A 19,579-nucleotide genomic window follows, 5' to 3' on the forward strand; every position below is an offset into this window, starting at 1 on the left:
ATCCCTGAGTTCCCCAGAGTCTCTAGACACACCCGCCCGCCCCGAGACCCTGACCTCCCTCTCTGTTCTCTAGGACGAGCTGACTCCCCTGCACTGTGCAGCCAGGAATGGACACATGCGAATCATGGAGATCCTGCTGGACCACGGGGCTCCCATCCAAGCAAAAACCAAGGTGCCTGGCCCTGGCCTGTGGGGCTCTGAGAGTTGCCTTGCCAGTTGGCTCTGCCTTGGAGCCTGGGCCTGCTCCCTGGGCGCTGGGGAAGCTAGGGCTCTGAGAGTCCCATGCTAGCTGGGCACTGCCAGTGGGCAGAGACCTGGGAATGCCCCACACTACGGAGGCTCCCTGAGCTGTAATGCATGCTTGGGCCTGCCCCAGCAGCCTGGAGTGGGCTCCTGGCACTCTGCGGGTGGGGAAGAGCAGCTCTGATTTGACGCACAAGGCAGTGTGGGCTTCCCCAGCCCACACCGAGCAGTGCCCCTCACTCACACCCGCCTGCTGCCTCCCGGGGCCAGGCCACGAACATCCCCTGCAGTGGGAACAAGGCTTCTGAGAAAGGTGCAGTTCCCATACCGCAGCCGGCCAGGCAGCAGTGCTGCAGCTTGTCCCCCAGCCTCAGCCCAGCACCATGCATCCTCTGCCCCTTTGCAGGGATCTCAACGCCTGTGCATGGCCCCCAGGCCCTTTCCCTGCCCTGGGTCTCCGGCAGGGGCCAGATTTGTGCCCCATTGGCCCAGGGGAAACCCCTGTGTCCTGCCTGGCTCCGCCCTAATGCCCAGGCTGTTCCCTGCCCTCAGAACGGCCTGTCGCCCATTCACATGGCGGCTCAGGGAGACCACCTGGACTGCGTGCGGCTGCTGCTGCAATACAAGGCTGAGATCGACGACATCACCCTGGACCACCTCACGCCGCTGCATGTGGCCGCACACTGCGGGCACCACCGCGTGGCCAAGATACTGCTGGACAAGGGGGCCAAGCCCAATGCCCGAGCACTGGTGAGTAGCGTGGGCTGGGCAGGGGGGCCTGGTGGGAGGGCTGTGCGCCGAGGGTCTGACCGGACGCCTCCCTGTCTGTTCACAGAATGGCTTTACGCCGCTGCACATCGCCTGCAAGAAGAACCACATCCGGGTGATGGAGCTGCTGCTGAAGACTGGCGCCTCCATCGATGCTGTCACGGAGGTACGCGGCCCTGCCCCGGCTGCGGAGACGCACTTGCCTTGGCTGCCCTTCCTGTGTTCAGGGTGTTGCTGCCGGCATGCAGCAGGAGGGGCCAGCCCGGGGGAGGCTATGCTCCGTGGGGTGGTGGCCCCGGCCCTGCCAGGTGCCTTGCTCTGGTGGTGCTGCCATCTCTGATGCAGTGAGCAGAAAGGCCATGGCCTAGCAGCACCTTGGAGCAGCGGCACAGGTTCACTGCCCATGGTGGGAGGGAGCAGGGAGCTCTTCTCTGCCAGCCTGGCCAGGGGGCCCGGGTAGCCGGGCTGGGTGTGCTGGGCTGCGGCACCTCCCGGACCTGGGAACCAGGAAACCATTCTCCCTCACCCGTGGCCTGTGAGTTTGGGCACCAGCATGAGACACCCCAGGGCTTCTGGGCCTGATCTTGGGGTATGTGGGAAACTCCCCGTCACTGAGCCAAGGTGACAACCCTGGAACGGGCAAGGCCATCGTTGCTGCTTCTGTCAGTGGGGGGCTTCCCCATGCTCCCTGCAGAGCTGGGAAGGGCTCCCCCATGCCACAGAAGGGGCTGCTAGTGGCCTGGAGCAGAGCTGTTTGCAGGAGCTCAGACACTCTGCCCAGGCTCTTCCCAGCCCCCTGATCCCCTCCCAGGGCCATCAGATACACACGGGGGATAAGTCCACCGGGGGGGCAGAGGAGGAGGGCAGGTACTCCTCCCCCCAGCCCTTCCCTGGGGCTAGCCTGTCTCATCTGGCAGCAGAAGCCTGGTCTGTCGGTGATGGTGTCAGCTCCTGGAAATGCGGGGTGGAGGTGGACTCTCGTCCCCCATACGCGGGCACCATGCCAGCTGTGCTGACTTCCTGCCTGTCTCTCTTATCCCCCATGTGCGGGAACCGCGCCGGCTGTACTGACTCTGCCTGTCTCTCTTATCCCCCGTGTGCGGGAACCGCGCCGGCTGTACTGACTCTGCCTGTCTCTCTTATCCCCCGTGTGCGGGAACCGCACCGGCTGCACTGACTCTGCCTGTCTCTCTTATCACCCGTGTGCGGGAACCGCACCGGCTGTACTGACTCTGCCTGTCTCTCTTATCCCCCGTGTGCGGGAACCGCGCCGGCTGTACTGACTCTGCCTGTCTCTCTTATCCCCCGTGTGCGGGAACCGCACCGGCTGCACTGACTCTGCCTGTCTCTCTTATCCCCCGTGTGTGGGAACCGCGCCGGCTGTACTGACTCTGCCTGTCTCTCTTATCCCCTGTGTGCGGGAATCGCGCCGGCTGTACTGATTCTGCCTGTCTCTCTTATCCCCCGTGTGCGGGAACCGCGTCGGCTGTACTGACTCCCTGCCTGTCTCTCTTATCCCCCGTGTGCGGAACCGCGCCGGCTGTACTGACTCCCTGCCTGTCTCTCTTATCCCCCATGTGCAGGAACCGCGCCGGCTGTACTGACTCTGCCTGTCTCTCTTATCCCCCGTGTGCGGGAACCACGCCGGCTGTACTGACTTCCTGCCTGTCTCTCTTATCCCCCGTGTGCGGGAATCGCGCCGGCTGTACTGATTCTGCCTGTCTCTCTTATCCCCCGTGTGCGGGAACCGCGCCGGCTGTACTGACTCCCTGCCTGTCTCTCTTATCCCCCGTGTGCGGGAACCGCGCCGGCTGTACTGACTCTGCCTGTCTCTCTTGTCCCCCGTGTGCGGGAACCGCGCCGGCTGTACTGACTCCCTGCCTGTCTCTCTTATCCCCCGTGTGCAGGAACCGCGCCGGCTGTACTGATTCTGCCTGTCTCTCTTATCCCCCGTGTGCGGACATCGTGCCAGCTGTGCTGACTCCCTGCTTGTCTCTCTTATCCCCCGTGTGCGGGAACCGCGCCGTCTGTACTGACTCTGCCTGTCTCTCTTATCACCCGTGTGTGGGAACCGCACCGGCTGTACTGACTCTGCCTGTCTCTCTTATCCCCCGTGTGCTGGAACCGCGCCGGCTGTACTGACTCCCTGCCTGTCTCTCTTGTCCCCCGTGTGCGGACACCGTGCCAGCTGTGCTGACTCCCTGCCTGTCTCTCTTATCCCCCGTGTGCGGGAACCGCGCCAGCTGTACTGACTCTGCCTGTCTCTCTTATCCCCCGTGTGCGGGAACCGCGCCGGCTGTACTGACTCTGCCTGTCTCTCTTATCCCCCGTGTGCGGGAACCGCACTGGCTGTACTGACTCTGCCTGTCTCTCTTGTCCCCTGTGTGCGGGAACCGCGCCGGCTGTACTGACTCCCTGCCTGTCTCTCTTATCCCCCGTGTGCGGGAACCGCGCCAGCTGTGCTGACTCCCTGCCTGTCTCTCTTATCCCCCGTGTGCGGGAACCGCGCCAGCTGTACTGACTCTGCCTGTCTCTCTTATCCCCCGTGTGCGGGAACCGCGCCGGCTGTACTGACTCTGCCTGTCTCTCTTATCCCCCGTGTGCGGGAACCACGCCGGCTGTACTGACTTCCTGCCTGTCTCTCTTATCCCCCGTGTGCGGGAATCGCGCCGGCTGTACTGATTCTGCCTGTCTCTCTTATCCCCCGTGTGCGGGAACCGCGCCGGCTGTACTGACTCCCTGCCTGTCTCTCTTATCCCCCGTGTGCGGGAACCGCGCCGGCTGTACTGACTCTGCCTGTCTCTCTTGTCCCCCGTGTGCGGGAACCGCGCCGGCTGTACTGACTCCCTGCCTGTCTCTCTTATCCCCCGTGTGCAGGAACCGCGCCGGCTGTACTGATTCTGCCTGTCTCTCTTATCCCCCGTGTGCGGACATCGTGCCAGCTGTGCTGACTCCCTGCTTGTCTCTCTTATCCCCCGTGTGCGGGAACCGCGCCGGCTGTACTGACTCTGCCTGTCTCTCTTATCACCCGTGTGTGGGAACCGCACCGGCTGTACTGACTCTGCCTGTCTCTCTTATCCCCCGTGTGCTGGAACCGCGCCGGCTGTACTGACTCCCTGCCTGTCTCTCTTGTCCCCCGTGTGCGGACACCGTGCCAGCTGTGCTGACTCCCTGCCTGTCTCTCTTATCCCCCGTGTGCGGGAACCGCGCCAGCTGTACTGACTCTGCCTGTCTCTCTTATCCCCCGTGTGCGGGAACCGCGCCGGCTGTACTGACTCTGCCTGTCTCTCTTATCCCCCGTGTGCGGGAACCGCACTGGCTGTACTGACTCTGCCTGTCTCTCTTGTCCCCTGTGTGCGGGAACCACGCCGGCTGTACTGACTCCCTGCCTGTCTCTCTTATCCCCCGTGTGCGGGAACCGCGCCAGCTGTGCTGACTCCCTGCCTGTCTCTCTTATCCCCCGTGTGCGGGAACCGCGCCAGCTGTACTGACTCTGCCTGTCTCTCTTATCCCCCGTGTGCGGGAACCGCGCCGGCTGTACTGACTCTGCCTGTCTCTCTTATCCCCCGTGTGCGGGAACCGCACTGGCTGTACTGACTCTGCCTGTCTCTCTTGTCCCCTGTGTGCGGGAACCGCGCCGGCTGTACTGACTCCCTGCCTGTCTCTCTTATCCCCCGTGTGCGGGAACCGCGCCGGCTGTACTGACTCCCTGCCTGTCTCTCTTATCCCCCGTGTGCGGGAACCGCACCGGCTATACTGACTCTGCCTGTCTCTCTTGTCCCCCGTGTGTAGGCACCGCGCCGGCTGTACTGACTCCCTGCCTGTCTTTCTTGCAGTCTGGCCTGACGCCTCTGCACGTGGCCGCCTTCATGGGGCACCTGTCCATCGTCAAGATCTTGCTCCAGCGCGGCGCGTCCCCCAACGTCTCTAATGTGGTGAGTCCCATCATGGCAAGAGGGCGTGTTGTGTGGGGTCCTGCCATCCCCATTTGGGCTTCCAAGCTGCAGAGGCTCCCGAGGTGTCTCCCTGGACCCTCCCTCGCATGAGTCCGGCCTGAGGCTGCTCTCCGCGGGGTGAAGCCTGCATGCAGTGACTGACAGGCTGCACTGGGGCAGCTCCCCGGGGAGCACGGAACCCCTGATTCACTCTCCTCTCCCTTGTCCCTGGATGCAGAAGGTGGAGACACCCCTGCACATGGCGGCCAGAGCTGGGCACACAGAAGTGGCCAAGTACCTGCTGCAGAACAAAGCCAAAGTAAATGCAAAAGCCAAGGTATGTCTGGCAGGGAGGGGGCTCCGGCCAGCTGGGTCCCCTCTCTCCTTCCACCTGCCTGGGGCTGAGCTGGGCCAGAGGGTTGTGCAATGGCAGGAAACGGTCTGTGGGTTCCTCTTGTGGTTGGAGCTGCCACTTGCCATGGGGAGCTGCAAACGTAGTAGGTGCCTGTGGGGCAGGGCGCACTGAGGCCAACCTCCCTGGGCAGGTTGGTGTCCCCAGCTCTATGGTTCTCCCCTTTTCTCTGAAGCCAGGCTGGGTGCTGGGGGCAACGGGTGCTGGTCTCTCTCCAGAGTGCCGTGCAATGCCCCAGTGGCAGGTCTGAGCCCTGAGGGCTGTCACTCAGTGGGAGGGCTCCAGACTCTGACAGGGCACATCTGTCCCCGAGGCAGCTGTTCCTGGCCTGATGGAGACGCCTGCCAGGTGAGCGAGAGCTGTCCCGAGGATCACCCTGCCTGCTGCTGAGGCACAGAGCTCAGTTGGGAAGGAGATCAGACCTGTGGCCCGTCCAGTCTGAGTTGGGCCAGATCCTGCCGAGCCGGGGAGGGTGGGCTCCCCTCCATGCCCCTGGCTGGGCTGGGAGAGAGCAGTGGGTCCCCCCCAACCTCTCTCTGCTCCTCTCCCAGGATGACCAGACCCCGTTGCACTGTGCTGCACGTATTGGCCACACAAGCATGGTGGAGCTTCTGCTGGAGAACAATGCCAACCCCAACCTGGCCACCACAGCTGGGCACACACCCCTGCACATCACTGCCCGGGAGGGGCATGTGGACACCGCCCTGGTGCTGCTGGACAAGGAGGCCTCGCAGGCCTGTATGACCAAGGTAGGCTGGTGCGGCCTGTGCCCACAGTCCAGGCAGGGGTCCCTGGGCGGGGCTGAGGCGGGGCTGGGTCAGGCCGCTGCTGGGGAAGCCTGGGCCATGTATCTCCTCAGTGCCTTCCTGAGAGGGGAGAGAGGAGGGCTCCCTCGTACCCCAGCTAGTCTCCACGCTGCGTCTCGGGTCCCTCCCCAGCTGTGCATGGCCCTGACGCTCTGTGTTTCTCCTCAGAAAGGATTTACCCCTCTCCACGTTGCAGCCAAATACGGGAAGGTGGATGTGGCCAGGGTGCTGCTGGAGCATGATGCCCACCCCAATGCGGCAGGGAAGGTGAGTACCGCCTGGCCATGGGAGCCAGGGAGCCGGGGGGCTGGGCTGCGACTGACCTGTCTGTGCTTCCCCCCAGAACGGCCTGACACCGCTGCACGTGGCTGTCCACCACAATAACCTGGAGATCGTGAGACTGCTGCTGCCCAAGGGGAGCTCCCCGCACAGCTCAGCCTGGGTAAGGCACCGGCGGGGCTGGGGCTGGCGGCCTTGGGCTGTATGTGGTTGGGAGAACCCACATGGTCCAGCCCTGTTGTGTGCAAGACCGGCCTCCTCCGGCTGCCCACGGCCCTTCCACTGTGACTGGGCACGGAGCCACAGCAGGGACCAGCAGGCCCACTTGGGAGCAAAGGGTGCTGAGCCAATTAACCCTGAACATGCCCTGTCCCTCTGCCAGCCCCGTGGCACCCTCCCCCTTCCCCTTTCATCCACAGCCTGCCCAGCTCTCTGCCCCTCCTTCCCCTGCAGCCTGCCGGGCTCCCTGCTTTGCCACTCCCCCCAATGGCCAGAGCCCTTTGCTGGCTCTGGGCCCCCGGGCTGGGGGGTGGGAGCTGGCTGCCACATAGGAGGATCACCCACAGACGAGAGCCCCATGCAGGCCGTCAGCGAGGGATGTGGTCTCCATGGTGACCACTGTTAGACATGCTGCTGTCTGGCAGTTTGGGAATCGCATGTGGCCTGTGCATTGGGGAACCACCAATGTTAGAAACCTCCATGCTGGCAGCCACTGGGCCAGGCTCGCCCCTGCTCTGAGCCACTGGCCAGACCTGGAAGGGGCCCCATACACCTGTCCAGCCACTTCAGAGACAGGGTCATTTCAGAAGCAGTATTCTCTGAGTGTGCACGCGGCCTCCTATGCCTGACTCTCCCACCGCCTAGCCTGCACGCCAGTACCCTTCTGGCCTGACAGCCCTGCTGACACCCCGGCGAGACGGGTGCTGCACTGGATGGGCTTCCGCTCCACGCTCACACATGGCAGAGCACAGGACAGCGAGCGGGGAGGCCTGGTCTGCACCCCATCCCTAGGACACTGGCCAAAGGCTGAGCCAGAAGCAAGCAGGAGCAATAACTGCCAGGTCCTGGGGAGTCCCTGGCTGGCCCCAGTCAGTGTTGGAACAGGTGGTCTCTCAGATCCCTGCCCTGCTTTGAACTTCGGCTGACCGGCAGGGAGATGTTGGCTCTGGCAGAGAGAGATAAGCCTCGGGGCTCTGGACATGTGCTGGGGGGAGTAGTCCTGCCTGGAGCCTGGCCCGTGGGTGGACTGGTTGGGACCTAGCAGGGCTGCCCAGCATCTGCCAGGTGAGTGACTCCTCTCTCCCTGCAGAACGGTTACACCCCCCTGCACATTGCGGCCAAGCAGAACCAGCTGGAGGTGGCCAGCAGCCTGCTGCAGTACGGGGCTTCTGCTAACGCTGAGTCCATGCAGGGTGTGATGCCTCTGCACCTTGCTGCCCAGGAGGGGCACGCGGACATGGCAGCACTGCTCATCTCCAAACAGGCCAATGGCAACCTGGGCAACAAGGTGAGCAGAGCAGAGCTAGGGACATGGGCTCTCGCCTGGAAGGCTGGGAACAGCCCACTTCGCCAGGCTTTCCTTGCACACGGGGAGCCCTCCAGGGTGGGAAGGAGTCAAGGAGGCAGCAAGAGCCAGTGGCTGGAGAGCAGGGCCCCCAAGTCCTGACCCCTGCACTGCCCTGCTGGCTCTGGGCAAGTCCTGGCACCTGGCTACGTTGGGGAGCCCACTTCCCCCGTCGCCCTCCCCTGGGGCAGGGGCAGTGGTTGAGTCCAGGGGGACCTGTCTTGCTCCTGCCCCAGGGGAGCTTTAAAGGTGTCGCTGGGTGTGCTGTGTTTGAACCACGTATTTGGATGCCAAATTCAAACTGACGTTCCCCAGAGCCGCTCCGCCAGCTTCTCTGGGTTACACTGGGGCTGGACTCGCCTGCCACCTGCCTCCGTTGTTGTACTGCGCTGGACGGCAGTGCCCACGGTCGTGTATGTCTGACATGTTGATAACCGACTCTGCGTCGCGTCACCCTGACCCCCATGGAGGTGGGAGGAGTGGCGCAGCCCTGACCCCAATGGAGACAGGGGGGCGTCACAGCCCTGCCCTCCACAGAGGCAGGGTGCCACGGCCCTGACCCCCATGGAGGTGGGTGGCCTGACCATAGTATGTGACCTGGCTTTCTTTTCAGAGTGGCCTGACTCCTCTGCACCTGGTAGCCCAAGAGGGGCACGTGCCAGTCGCTGATGTTCTGATCAGACATGGCGTCACAATGGATGCAGTGACCCGGGTAAAGAGGGAGGCACAGGCTCTCACTGCAGAAGTGCGGGGCTTAGGCCCCCCCGCACCCCCCCGGCCCGCCCAGACCTGCTCTCTAGCTCCCAGTTCCTGAAAGCCAACAGCAGAAGGCATTTCTCCTTCTGACAGTCTCCTCGGCTTACCTCTCAGGGCTCCTGCCCCACTGTTCCCCTCCTGCCCCAAAGCACGCTGATAGGAGGGGGCTCCTGGCACAGCCAGGGGGCGGGGTGCTTGGGGCACTCTGCAATGGCTCTGAGCTCTTGGCATGGCACTGCCAGGGCACAAGGTTGGTGCCAGGAGTGGCTCCAATCTGATGTGCCTGCTGCACTGTGGGCCCCCCAGCCCCATGGGGATGGTGCACCCTGAGTCAGGGCGAGGGAGCGGGTTGGCGTGCGATGGCTGTGTGAGCCCGGGTCCCTGCTCTGCCTTTCAGATGGGCTACACACCGCTGCACGTGGCCAGCCATTATGGGAACATCAAGGTGGTGAAATTTTTGTTGCAGCACCAGGCAGACGTCAATGCAAAGACGAAGGTACAGAGAGCCCTCTAACCCTCCTCTGCGCCCATATGCCACGCCTGCCTGCAGTGGGCAGCCATGTCCGCCACCTCTCTGCTCTGTGGAGTGCCTCCAGAGGCTGCGGGAGGGGGCAGAGCACCTGGGTTTTGCTCCATCTCATGCCGTGGCTGGGTGGCTGCTGCTTGCAGGGGTCAGGTGGTGGCTGGGCCCAGCACAGACTATGGCTGACTGAGCCTTCCTGGGAGCCCAGAGCCAGCAGCTGGCTCTGCTGGGCACCTCCCCACAGCCCAGCTGCTTTGAGCAGCCCATGTGTTTCTGACTGGGAGGGGCAGTGTGGGAGAGGGCAGAGCAGCCTGGGGACCATCCAGCATGTCCCGGAGAATGGGCCCAGCCCCCTGTGCCTCTCTGACCCCGGGCATCCGGAGAGGTGGACAAATCCCTCTCCCTCTGGGTCACTGGCTGCTGGGTGTCAGTGTCCTGGGGGTTGCATTTGTCATTGTCTTCTCAGATAGATGCTCCATTGACCTGGGGTTAGCCTCAGCCAGTCCTTTCGAATGACCCATTCAGGCTTCAGGCCAGGAGGTGACATTCCTGCCTGTGTCTCTTGTCCTGCCCTGAGAGCACAGTCCCCCACTGCCCCATCCCATCGCCCGCAAGGTAACAGTGCAGCTTATAAGGGAATCTGAGGCACACTCAGGGATCATAAAACCATTGCAACCTGTCGCTTTGTCACAGTCCTCTGCCTCCCTTTGCAGCTAGGCTACACCCCTCTGCACCAGGCTGCTCAGCAGGGTCACACGGATATCGTCACGCTGCTGCTGAAGCACGGCGCCTCCCCCAATGAGGTCAGCACGGTGAGTACCGCGGGTGATGCCAGCCCCGAGGCTGCTCTCTGAGATGTGCCACTCACACTCACCCTGCACACTTGCCCTGCCCTGCAGCTCATGCCCTGCCGCCCCTCGCTCACACGCGCTCTCTCTTACAAGCGTCCTCTCGCTTGCCCCCTCCGCCACCCCTCACACTCCCACTCTCTGGGATCCTGCCACCCACACCAGTGCAGTCCCGCCCCACGCGGCTAACCCTGCCCCCTCTCTCCCTGTGCAGAATGGCACCACGCCCCTGGCCATCGCTAAGCGCCTCGGCTACATCTCTGTCACGGATGTGCTAAAATTAGTTACAGAAGAAACCAGCACCCCGGTGAGTCCCTGCCCCTCCCTCGCAGCGCGGGGCGCTCCCTGCACACGCTCCGGGATGATCCCTGGGGCCTGGCCTTGGGGAGAGGATCCCATGGGGGGTTGGCTCAGCCAAGGGGAGCTCTGGTGCCGCCTGGTGCTGCCCACAGCGGCCCAGGCTGGCGAGGCTCCTGCTGCCCAGCTGTGGTGTCAGCTTCTGCCCTGGGTGGGTCGTCGGTGGAGAGGTTTGAACCCAGGCTTCTGGGTCTGAGTCCCTGGGGTGAGCCGAAGGCCCAGCTCCATTAGCTCCAGGCTGGCCCAGCAGGCTGCACTGGGTGGGCTGGGTGTGCCCGGCTGAGGCTCTGGGGCCAGCCCAGCTCTGACTCTCTCTCCCTCTCACAGTTGGTCAGTGACAAGCACCGCATGAGCTTCCCTGAGACGGTGGATGAGATCCTGGATGTGTCCGAGGATGAAGGTGAGGGCAGGACAGCAGAGCTCCTGCAGGCCAGGGAGCCCCCTGGGCTGGGGGCTCTGCCAGGCACAGTGTCTCTGGAGGGCAGAGAGGAGATGTGCCAATGGAAATAGGGGGAGCTCTGCCAGGAGGGATCTCCCTGGAGGTGAAGGGGGGAGCTCTGCCAGGCGGGGTCTCCCTGGGATCAAGGGGGGAGCTGTGCTGGGGTGGGTCTCCCTGGGGGGTGAAGGGGGGAGCTCTGCCAGGCGGTGTCTCCCTTGGGTGTGAGGGGGGAGCTCTGCCAGGCGGCGTCTCCCTGAGGGTGAAGGGGGGAGCTCTGCCAGGCGGGGTCTCCCTGGGATCAAGGGGGGAGCTGTGCTGGGGTGGGTCTCCCTGGGGGGTGAAGGGGGGAGCTCTGCCAGGCAGGGTCTCCCTGGAGGTGAAGGGGGGAACTCTGCTGGGCAGGATCTACCTGGGGGGGTGAAGGGGGGAGCTCTGATGGGCAGGGTTTCCCTGGGGGTGAAGCGGGGAGCTCTGCCAGGCGGTGTCTCCCTTGGGTGTGAGGGGGGAGCTCTGCCAGGCGGCGTCTCCCTGAGGGTGAAGGGGGGAGCTCTGCCAGGCGGGGTCTCCCTGGGATCAAGGGGGGAGCTGTGCCGGGCGGGCTCTTGGGGGTCTGAGACATCAGAGATTTGCACACTTCCCCAAGGCCACCAAGGAGAGACACCCAGACCCCTGTAGCCCCTGCCCAGGCCCAGGGGCTCTCGCCATGGGTGCAGAGCTGCCCATGGCTGAGGCTGCCCAAGGAGGGTGGGGTCTGGCAGCACACACCACTGCCCCCGTCAGGCCACACCGTCGGGGTCCCAGCTGCAGCAGTTCCCAGTTCCCCGCTGTGGGGAGCCCTGGTGAGCTGCCCCCACGAGCGTGGCAGGGGCCGTGCCTGGTATCCACAGGGCAGTGAGCGTCACATGTGGCTCACGTGCCTCTCCCGCCCGCTCCTCAACTCTGACTCTTCTTGCTTTGCAGGCTCCACTCAGGTCACTGTCATGGGTATGGACTGTGTGTGTCACTGTGGCCCCGCTTCACCGCCCCATTTCACCCACACGTGCTCACTGACCCATCCCACTCCGCGGGGCGTCCCATCGGCCCTGGTTGCTGCTGGGCTGGAGCCAGCCTGGGCCCTAACACCTTTGCGCCCTGCCCATCTGTCTGTGCCCATGCTGCCGTCCTTGTGCTGATTGCATGAATGGGCATTGTCTCCTCCTGACCACCCCCTCACTCCCAGGGGCTCCCAGGCCAGCCAGGGACAGGCAAAGTGCCTGGACAAGGGGTGCTCGCTGGAGGAAGGGAGCCTGAGCCTGTGTTTTGTGGGAGATGGGCGCCCAGGTTTGCCCAGCAGGGACTGCCCACTGCAGCACTCCTGATTTCATCTGGGTGCCTGGGTGCTGAGATGTTCCTGGGCTGCTGTGTCCGGGCCCCTCCTGCCCCAGGGGTTCTGGCCTCTCAGACACCAGAACGCTGGGTTTTGTTCCCGGGGGAATCCTGTCAGAGTGGGCTGAGCCCCCTGCCCCAAGTGTAAATTGGGCTGGTGATCGGGAAGCACGGGTCTCTCCCGTCCCATGCACCAACTCTTCATCCCGTTGCACCATGCCCTCGGCAGGGCGCTCAGGGAGCAGGCCGGGCAGGAGAGCACCCGTCAGCAGGAAGGGTAAGGATCTTCTGGGAGAGGGGCCGGCGTGCTGCCTGGGCAGCTGTAACATCAACCACAGCTCATGTCATGCTAACCCGCGGCATGGGCCTCGCACCCAGAGACAAGGCAACCCAGCTGGCAGATAGCGTGCCCTGGAGACAGGCTGGCCAAAAGTGGTGCAGTGACGGGTGGGGCAGTGTTGCTGGCTGACACCAGGAGCCAAGAAACAAGCCCTGGCTTGGGGGTGGAGATGCCAGCCCATGGGGAGCTGGGCACAACCAGCTTAGCTCTGTGCCAGCCCAGGCCGGGGCAGGGAGAGGACCTGACGTCTGGCCCTCTGCCATTCTGCCCCGGTGGGCTGAGCCATGTCTTGGTTCCAGGGGAGGAGCTGGCTGACACCAGGCCTGAGAAGCAGGATTCCAGGGAGCAGGATGAGGAGAAGGAGATGGAGTTTGTCCCCAAGCTGGATCAAGTGTAAGAAGCACTGCACGGTGCTGTGGTGGCAGTCATGGCATAGTGGGGCAGATGCTGTGAGGCAGAGGTGGCGTGGTGCTGCGGGGGTGCTCTAGGGCAGAGCTGGCATGGCAGGGCAGGTGGGTGCTGTGGGGTGGCCATGACATGGTGGGGCAGGTGTGGTGCTGTGGGGCAGAGGTGGCATGGTGGGGCAGGCATGGGGCTGTGGGGTGGGTGCTGTGGGACAGGCATGGGGCTGTGGGGCAGAGGTGGCATGGTGGGGCTGTGGGGCAGACATGGCGTGGGGGGGCTGGTGAGGGGGTTCAGCCTAGCTCAGTATACAAGGCCCTTTCCAGCCTGAGCTTTACATCCCTGCTGCTGTCCCCAGGGTAATGCTGTCCCCCTTCTCCCCAAGCCAGTGGCTCACACCAGGGGTGCTGGGAGCATGGAGCCCACTCCCCAGAGATGCGGTGGGGTCAGGCCAGCGCCAGGGAGTGCAGGTCACTCATGGCGTGGTCCTTTTGCGAGAGTCGGTGCTCGTGGGCCTGGGGTCTGTGCAGAGCCCTCTCTCAGGGACACCTCACGCTCGGCGGGTGCTCCAGGGCCTGGGGCCCACAGGGGAATCGTAGCACATGAGCGTTGCTGTCAGAGGCTGCTTGTGACCGTATCCCTTGTCACCTGCCCAGGGTGGAGTCTCCAGCCATCCCGCGGATCCCCTGCGTCACACCTGAGACTGTGGTGATCAAACCGGAGGAGCCTGAGCAGGTGGGTTCTGCCCCACCCAGGGCCAGGGAGTCCTGGCTGGCTGCACTGCAGGGTAATGCCTGGCACAACCGAGGTCTGGCCCGGTCCATTCCAAATGCCTTGTCTAGCGAGAGAACGGCTGGGGAGGGCAATCAGAAGCCAGCTGGAGACGTGAGGAGCAGGAGCTGCAGAGAAGCCTCCTCCTTCACCTGCCCTGGGGAAAGGGGGCTTGCAACCACCACACCTCCGCCCTCATGCTGTGCTGGCCATCCAGCTCTTGTGGGGTTTGGCTCAGAGCTGTCCTCTGGGCAGGGGCTTTCCGCAGCCAGCCTGGGCTTGGCAGACCCCCTCTCTCTTGTGTCCCCACCCATGCAGAATGGGTGCCGTCCTGAGCTGCACCCCTGACAATGCCTGTGGGCAGGGCTGGCCCAGGCTGGGAGGTCAGCTGGGGCAGCTTTGAGGGGCCTCTGGCAGACAGGGGTGCTGCAGCTGTATCTCTGGGTGCATGCTGGGTTCCAGGGGCCTTAAAGGAGGCTGGAGCTGAGGCCGGGCCCTCTCTGGCTGGTGGCAAGAGGCAGAGCTGCTGGCAGAGGCAATAAGGGTGCTGAGGTTCCAGGCCACAGGGCCTGCAGGAGTTCAAGGCCACTGCTTCTTGATTCCTCAGGTTTCCAATATTCGGGGCCTTCCCAAGCTGGCTCTGAGCCTCACCAGGTCCCAGTACCAGCCCCTGGCTGAGGTTTTGTAATGGGCTGTAATGAGAAGGGACATTTTTGACATTGGTGAGGCCTCATCTGGAGTACTGTGTCCAGTTTTGGGCCCCACACTACAAGAAGGATGTGGATAAATTGGAGAGAGTCCAGCGAAGGGCAACAAAAATTATTAGGGGTCTAGAACACATGACTTATGAGGAGAGGCTGAGGGAGCTGGGATTGTTTAGTCTGCAGAAGAGAAGAATGAGGGGGGATTTGATAGCTGCTTTCAACTACCTGAAAGGGGGTTCCAAAGAGGATGGCTCTAGACTGTTCTCAGTGGTAGCAGATGACAGAACGAGGAGTAATGGTCTCAAGTTGCAATGGGGGAGGTTTAGATTGGATATTAGGAAAAACTTTTTCACGAAGAGGGTGGTAAAACACTGGAATGCGTTACCTAGGGAGGTGGTAGAATCTCCTTCCTTAGAGGTTTTTAAGGTCAGGCTTGACAAAGCCCTGGCTGGGATGGTTTAACTGGGAATTGGTCCTGCTTCGAGCAGGGGGTTGGACTAGATGACCTTCAGGGGTCCCTTCCAACCCTGATATTCTATGATTCTATGATTTTCTCCCCTTGAACTTCAGTGGGCCTGGCCCTTTCCCCAGCAAGGTCTCAACTGGCATGGGAGTGGTGATAGCCCACCGTACAGGAGCCAGGATTTTGCCAGGAGCCCCAGCATAGCAATTGGGATGGGCAAGCAAGCTGTGTCTAATGAGCTGTTTCCTATTCGCTCAGCCGTCCAAGGAGTTCGACGAAGACTCCTTAATCCCCAGCAGCCCCGCGACAGAGACCTCGGACAACATCAGCCCTGTGGCCAGCCCCGTGCACACAGGGTGAGTGCCCAGCTCCCATGCGCACCCTCATGCCAGGCAGTTGGTGAGTCTCGGTGGGACACCTGGGTTTGTCTGTCCTTGCAGGTTCCTGGTGAGCTTCATGGTGGACGCCCGCGGCGGCTCCATGAGGGGCAGCCGTCACAACGGGCTGCGAGTGATCATTCCCCCCCGGACCTGTGCTGCACCCACCCGCATCACCTGCCGCCTGGTAAAGCCGCAGAAACTGACAACACCACCGCCCCTGGCTGAGGAGGAGGGTCTGGCCAGTAGGATCATTGCACTGGGACCCGCTGGGGCACAGTTCCTGAGGTGAGCGGTGGGGAGGTGTCAGTTCCCAGTTAGAGCCCCGATCTCTACCCCCCTGGAGGGAGCAGGGAAGGTGACAGCCAGGCCTCTGCTTCCCTTTGCTGCTAGCACTGGCAGAGAGAGGGGCCTGGCCCTCCGTTGGGGTCGACTGGCACAGCCCCACTGTAGCCACAGGCATTGCTCAGGCCAATGGTGCCATACCACCCTGTGGCCAGTGGCACTGTGGCAGTTTACACCAGCTGACGGTCAGGCCCAGGGATTTTACACCTTCTGGTCTGTACCCCGTGTCGAGCTGCCCTTCAGTGACATGGGAGCGTGAGTTCTGATCTCAGGGCACCTGGGTGCAAGCCCCCATTGGTGGTGAGTTCTGCCCTTAGAATCAGCCAGTTATCAAGGTTAACTCCTCGGGCACTGTAACAGCCTTACCATGAGTCACAGACTGGTCTCTTGTCACCCAAGGGGGCCTGCCTTTGTGGCTGATGGTCCCTTACAGCACCAATCACAGCAATGCAGGTCACTCCCAGTCCCAAAGGCCAGTCTCTTACCCCAGATCAGTTGCACCTGGAGCTCTCACCAAAGCCAGTGCTCATAGCCAGTCCTGTAATAAATGATGTATAGATTTGTTACCAGGGAAAGGAAACAAGAGTTATTTACAAAGTTAAAGCAGATACACATAGATATACACATACAGAGTTCCAGTCTGAAGTTTCAAAAAGTATTAGAAGCTTCTATAATAAGCAAGAAGGTACGTCCTTTAGGGCTAACCCAGGCTGAGCAGCTGGGGAGCCCTAGAAACCTTGCCTCCAGAGTTCAAGCAGCATAGAGATCCAGTTCCTTCTTGTCAGAGGTTTTTATTCCCTTCCCCCAGTGCTCTGAGCTGAGAACTCAGCTGCTGGGAGAAATCCACTTGTGTGACTCATCTTCATGGGGGGAAGAACAGAGCTACAAACACTTTTGTCCTCTTTAATGTCCCTCTTTAGTCCGTCTGGTGTCGATGAGTCTTCCTTGTTGGCCAGGTCATAACAGCTCTTGTTGGAGAGCAGCACTTTACACTAGTTAATGTCTCTCTCCTGTCTAGTGCTTTGCAGTGGCAGAGACACTTACAAAACAAATGCTCAAATATTACCGTACAATATGGGATCCAGAGGCTATGAGACCTATGCAGGCAGCCGCTCACCAGTGTTCTTAAAGTCTAAACACATGCTAAGAATCCTAATGCCCATTTTAACAATACTAACACCCAGGTGAGTCGGACGGGTTCCAGCCACGTATTTGTCCGTGTGCATCAGAGACATGGGCCCTTGGCATGAGCTGGCACCTGGCCTGCCAGCGTCACACCCCATAGGCAGGTGCTTGGCCCTTGGAGCCCAGCACACTGATACCAAGTGCCGCAAACAAGCAGGCCCCATTATAATGGGCCAGTGGGACCTGTGGAGTCCTTTGCAAGCGGCCAGTCCCATGACCCCTAGGGAGGATTGGGGCGGGGGAGGCCGAGGATCAGTGTGAAGAGACTAGCCCAAGGCCACAGAGTGAGTCTCAGACCACAGATGTCCTGGTTCCCTCTCCTGGGCTTTACCCACTAGGCTCCCCTGCCCTCCCCCGTCTGGGCAGCTTGATTCCCTCCCGGCGAGGCCCTGCTGAGAGGTGCTCCGTGCTGTGTCAGCGGCACAGCTCAGCCCCAGGCCCCCCTCAGCGCCGTGCTCTCCCGCAGCCCTGTGATTGTGGAGATCCCACACTTCGGGTCATACGGGCGGCGGGATCGGGAGCTGGTGGTGCTGCGCAGTGAGAACGGCTCCATCTGGAAGGAACACCACAACCGCTACAGCGAGAGCTACCTGGACCAGGTGCTCAACGGCATGGACGAAGGTGAGTGCGCTAGGCCAGGGGCAGGCTGGAGGGGCTCTGCCACGGCAGAGCAGCTCCCTGTGGGGCAGGGCAGCCGTGCCTGGCTGCAGCTGACAGGCAGGGTGGTAGGCAGAGTGTGCCTGGGCAGGGCTGGCACATGCAGGCAGGGCTGAGGCTTGGTCGGGCAGAGTGGGGGCAGGGATGGGGCATGGCCGGTAGGGGTGGGGCTGGTGGCCAAATGGGGTGGGTTAGTGGTGGGGCTGGTGCAGAGTGTTGGCAAGGCTGGCATGGGGCTGGGTGACATGGGCATGGGTGAAGTGGAGGCGGGGCCAGTGCATGGCTGGGCCCTGCTTTCTCAAAGTGGGGCTGCTGTTACAGAGCTGGAGAGCCTGGAGGAGCTGGAGAAGAAGAGGATTTGCCGTATCATCAGCACCGATTTCCCCCTCTACTTCGTGGTTATGTCCCGTGTTTGCCAAGACTGTGACCTGATTGGCCCCGAAGGGGGGTGTCTGAAGAGTACGCTGGTTCCCATGGTGCAGGCCACCTTCCCGGAGACAGCTGTGACCAAGAGAGTCAAACTGGCTCTGCAGGTAGCCGTCTCCATGGCCCTGGGGACGGACAGAGGGACGGGGCCTGGGCCAGCAGTGCAGGTACCGGGTGTCCCTGCCCCTGGGGATGGACAGACGGACAGAGGGATGGGGCCTGGGCCAGCAGTGCAGGTACCGGGTGTCCCTGCCCCTGGGGACAGACAGACGGACAGAGGGATGGGGCCTGGGCCAGCAGGGCAGGTACCGGGTGTCCCTGCCCCTGGAGACAGACAGACGGACAGAGGGACGGGGCCTGGGCAGGCTGTGCAGGTACCAGATATCCCTGCCCCTGGGGACAGACAGAGGGATGGGGCCTGGGCAGGCTGTGCAGGTACCGGGTGTCCCTGCCCCTGGGGACAGACAGACAGACAGAGGGATGGGGCCTGGGCCACCAGTGCAGGTACCGGGTATCCCTGCCCCTGGGGATGGACAGACGGACAGAGGGACGGGGCCTGGGCAGGCTATGCAGGTACCAGATATCCCTGCTCCTGGGGACAGACAGACGGACAGAGGGACGGGGCCTGGGCAGGCTGTGCAGGTACCAGATATCCCTGCTCCTGGGGACAGACAGACAGACAGAGGGACGGGGCCTGGGCAGGCTGTGCAGGTACCAGATATCCCTGCCCCTGGGGACAGACAGACAGACAGAGGGACGGGGCCTGGGCAGGCTGTGCAGGTACCGGGTATCCCTGCCCCTGGAGTGGATGGGCAGACGGACAGAGGGACGGGGTCTATGCCAGCAGTGCAGGTACCGGGTGTCCCTGTCCCTGGGGACAGACAGACGGACAGAGGGACGGGGCCTGGGCAGGCTGTGCAGGTACCAGATATCCCTGCCCCTGGGGACGGACAGAGGGATGGGGCCTGGGCAGGCTGTGCAGGTACCGGGTGTCCCTGCCCCTGGGGACAGACAGACGGACAGAGGGATGGGGCCTGGGCAGGCTGTGCAGGTACCGGGTGTCCCTGCCCCTGGGGACAGACAGACGGACAGAGGGACGGGGCCTGGGCAGGCTGTGCAGGTACCAGATATCCCTGCTCCTGGAGACAGACAGACGGACAGAGGGACGGGGCCTGGGCAGGCTGTGCAGGTACCAGATATCCCTGCCCCTGGGGACGGACAGAGGGATGGGGCCTGGGCAGGCTGTGCAGGTACCGGGTGTCCCTGCCCCTGGGGACAGACAGACAGACAGAGGGATGGGGCCTGGGCCACCAGTGCAGGTACCGGGTATCCCTGCCCCTGGGGATGGACAGACGGACAGAGGGACGGGGCCTGGGCAGGCTATGCAGGTACCAGATATCCCTGCTCCTGGGGACAGACAGACGGACAGAGGGACGGGGCCTGGGCAGGCTGTGCAGGTACCAGATATCCCTGCTCCTGGGGACAGACAGACAGACAGAGGGACGGGGCCTGGGCAGGCTGTGCAGGTACCAGATATCCCTGCCCCTGGGGACAGACAGACAGACAGAGGGACGGGGCCTGGGCAGGCTGTGCAGGTACCGGGTATCCCTGCCC

General features: G+C 62.7%; 1 protein-coding gene across 8 annotated transcripts in view; it reads left to right on the plus strand.

The window, feature by feature from the left end:
- Positions 1-19,579, plus strand: part of ANK1 (ankyrin 1) — a 74,340-nt gene that overhangs the window by 34,046 nt on the left and 20,715 nt on the right. For 7 of the 8 annotated variants that reach the window (XM_077805852.1, XM_077805853.1, XM_077805845.1 and 4 more), the window contains exons 9-29: positions 74-172; positions 796-993; positions 1,079-1,177; positions 4,848-4,946; positions 5,185-5,283; positions 5,910-6,107; positions 6,333-6,431; positions 6,508-6,606; positions 7,753-7,950; positions 8,621-8,719; positions 9,161-9,259; positions 10,000-10,098; positions 10,349-10,441; positions 10,819-10,891; positions 11,891-11,914; positions 12,935-13,028; positions 13,694-13,772; positions 15,234-15,331; positions 15,416-15,640; positions 17,349-17,503; positions 17,861-18,072. In XM_077805852.1, coding sequence (XP_077661978.1) covers positions 74-172; positions 796-993; positions 1,079-1,177; positions 4,848-4,946; positions 5,185-5,283; positions 5,910-6,107; positions 6,333-6,431; positions 6,508-6,606; positions 7,753-7,950; positions 8,621-8,719; positions 9,161-9,259; positions 10,000-10,098; positions 10,349-10,441; positions 10,819-10,891; positions 11,891-11,914; positions 12,935-13,028; positions 13,694-13,772; positions 15,234-15,331; positions 15,416-15,640; positions 17,349-17,503; positions 17,861-18,072 — 2,538 coding nt within the window. The remainder of the gene's footprint in view (positions 1-73; positions 173-795; positions 994-1,078; positions 1,178-4,847; positions 4,947-5,184; positions 5,284-5,909; positions 6,108-6,332; positions 6,432-6,507; positions 6,607-7,752; positions 7,951-8,620; positions 8,720-9,160; positions 9,260-9,999; positions 10,099-10,348; positions 10,442-10,818; positions 10,892-11,890; positions 11,915-12,934; positions 13,029-13,693; positions 13,773-15,233; positions 15,332-15,415; positions 15,641-17,348; positions 17,504-17,860; positions 18,073-19,579) is intronic. The other variant, XM_077805847.1, reaches the window with a different exon arrangement.

The sequence above is a fragment of the Eretmochelys imbricata genome, chromosome 26 (genome assembly GCF_965152235.1).
Source record: "Eretmochelys imbricata isolate rEreImb1 chromosome 26, rEreImb1.hap1, whole genome shotgun sequence".
Lineage (NCBI taxonomy): Eukaryota > Metazoa > Chordata > Testudines > Cheloniidae > Eretmochelys > Eretmochelys imbricata.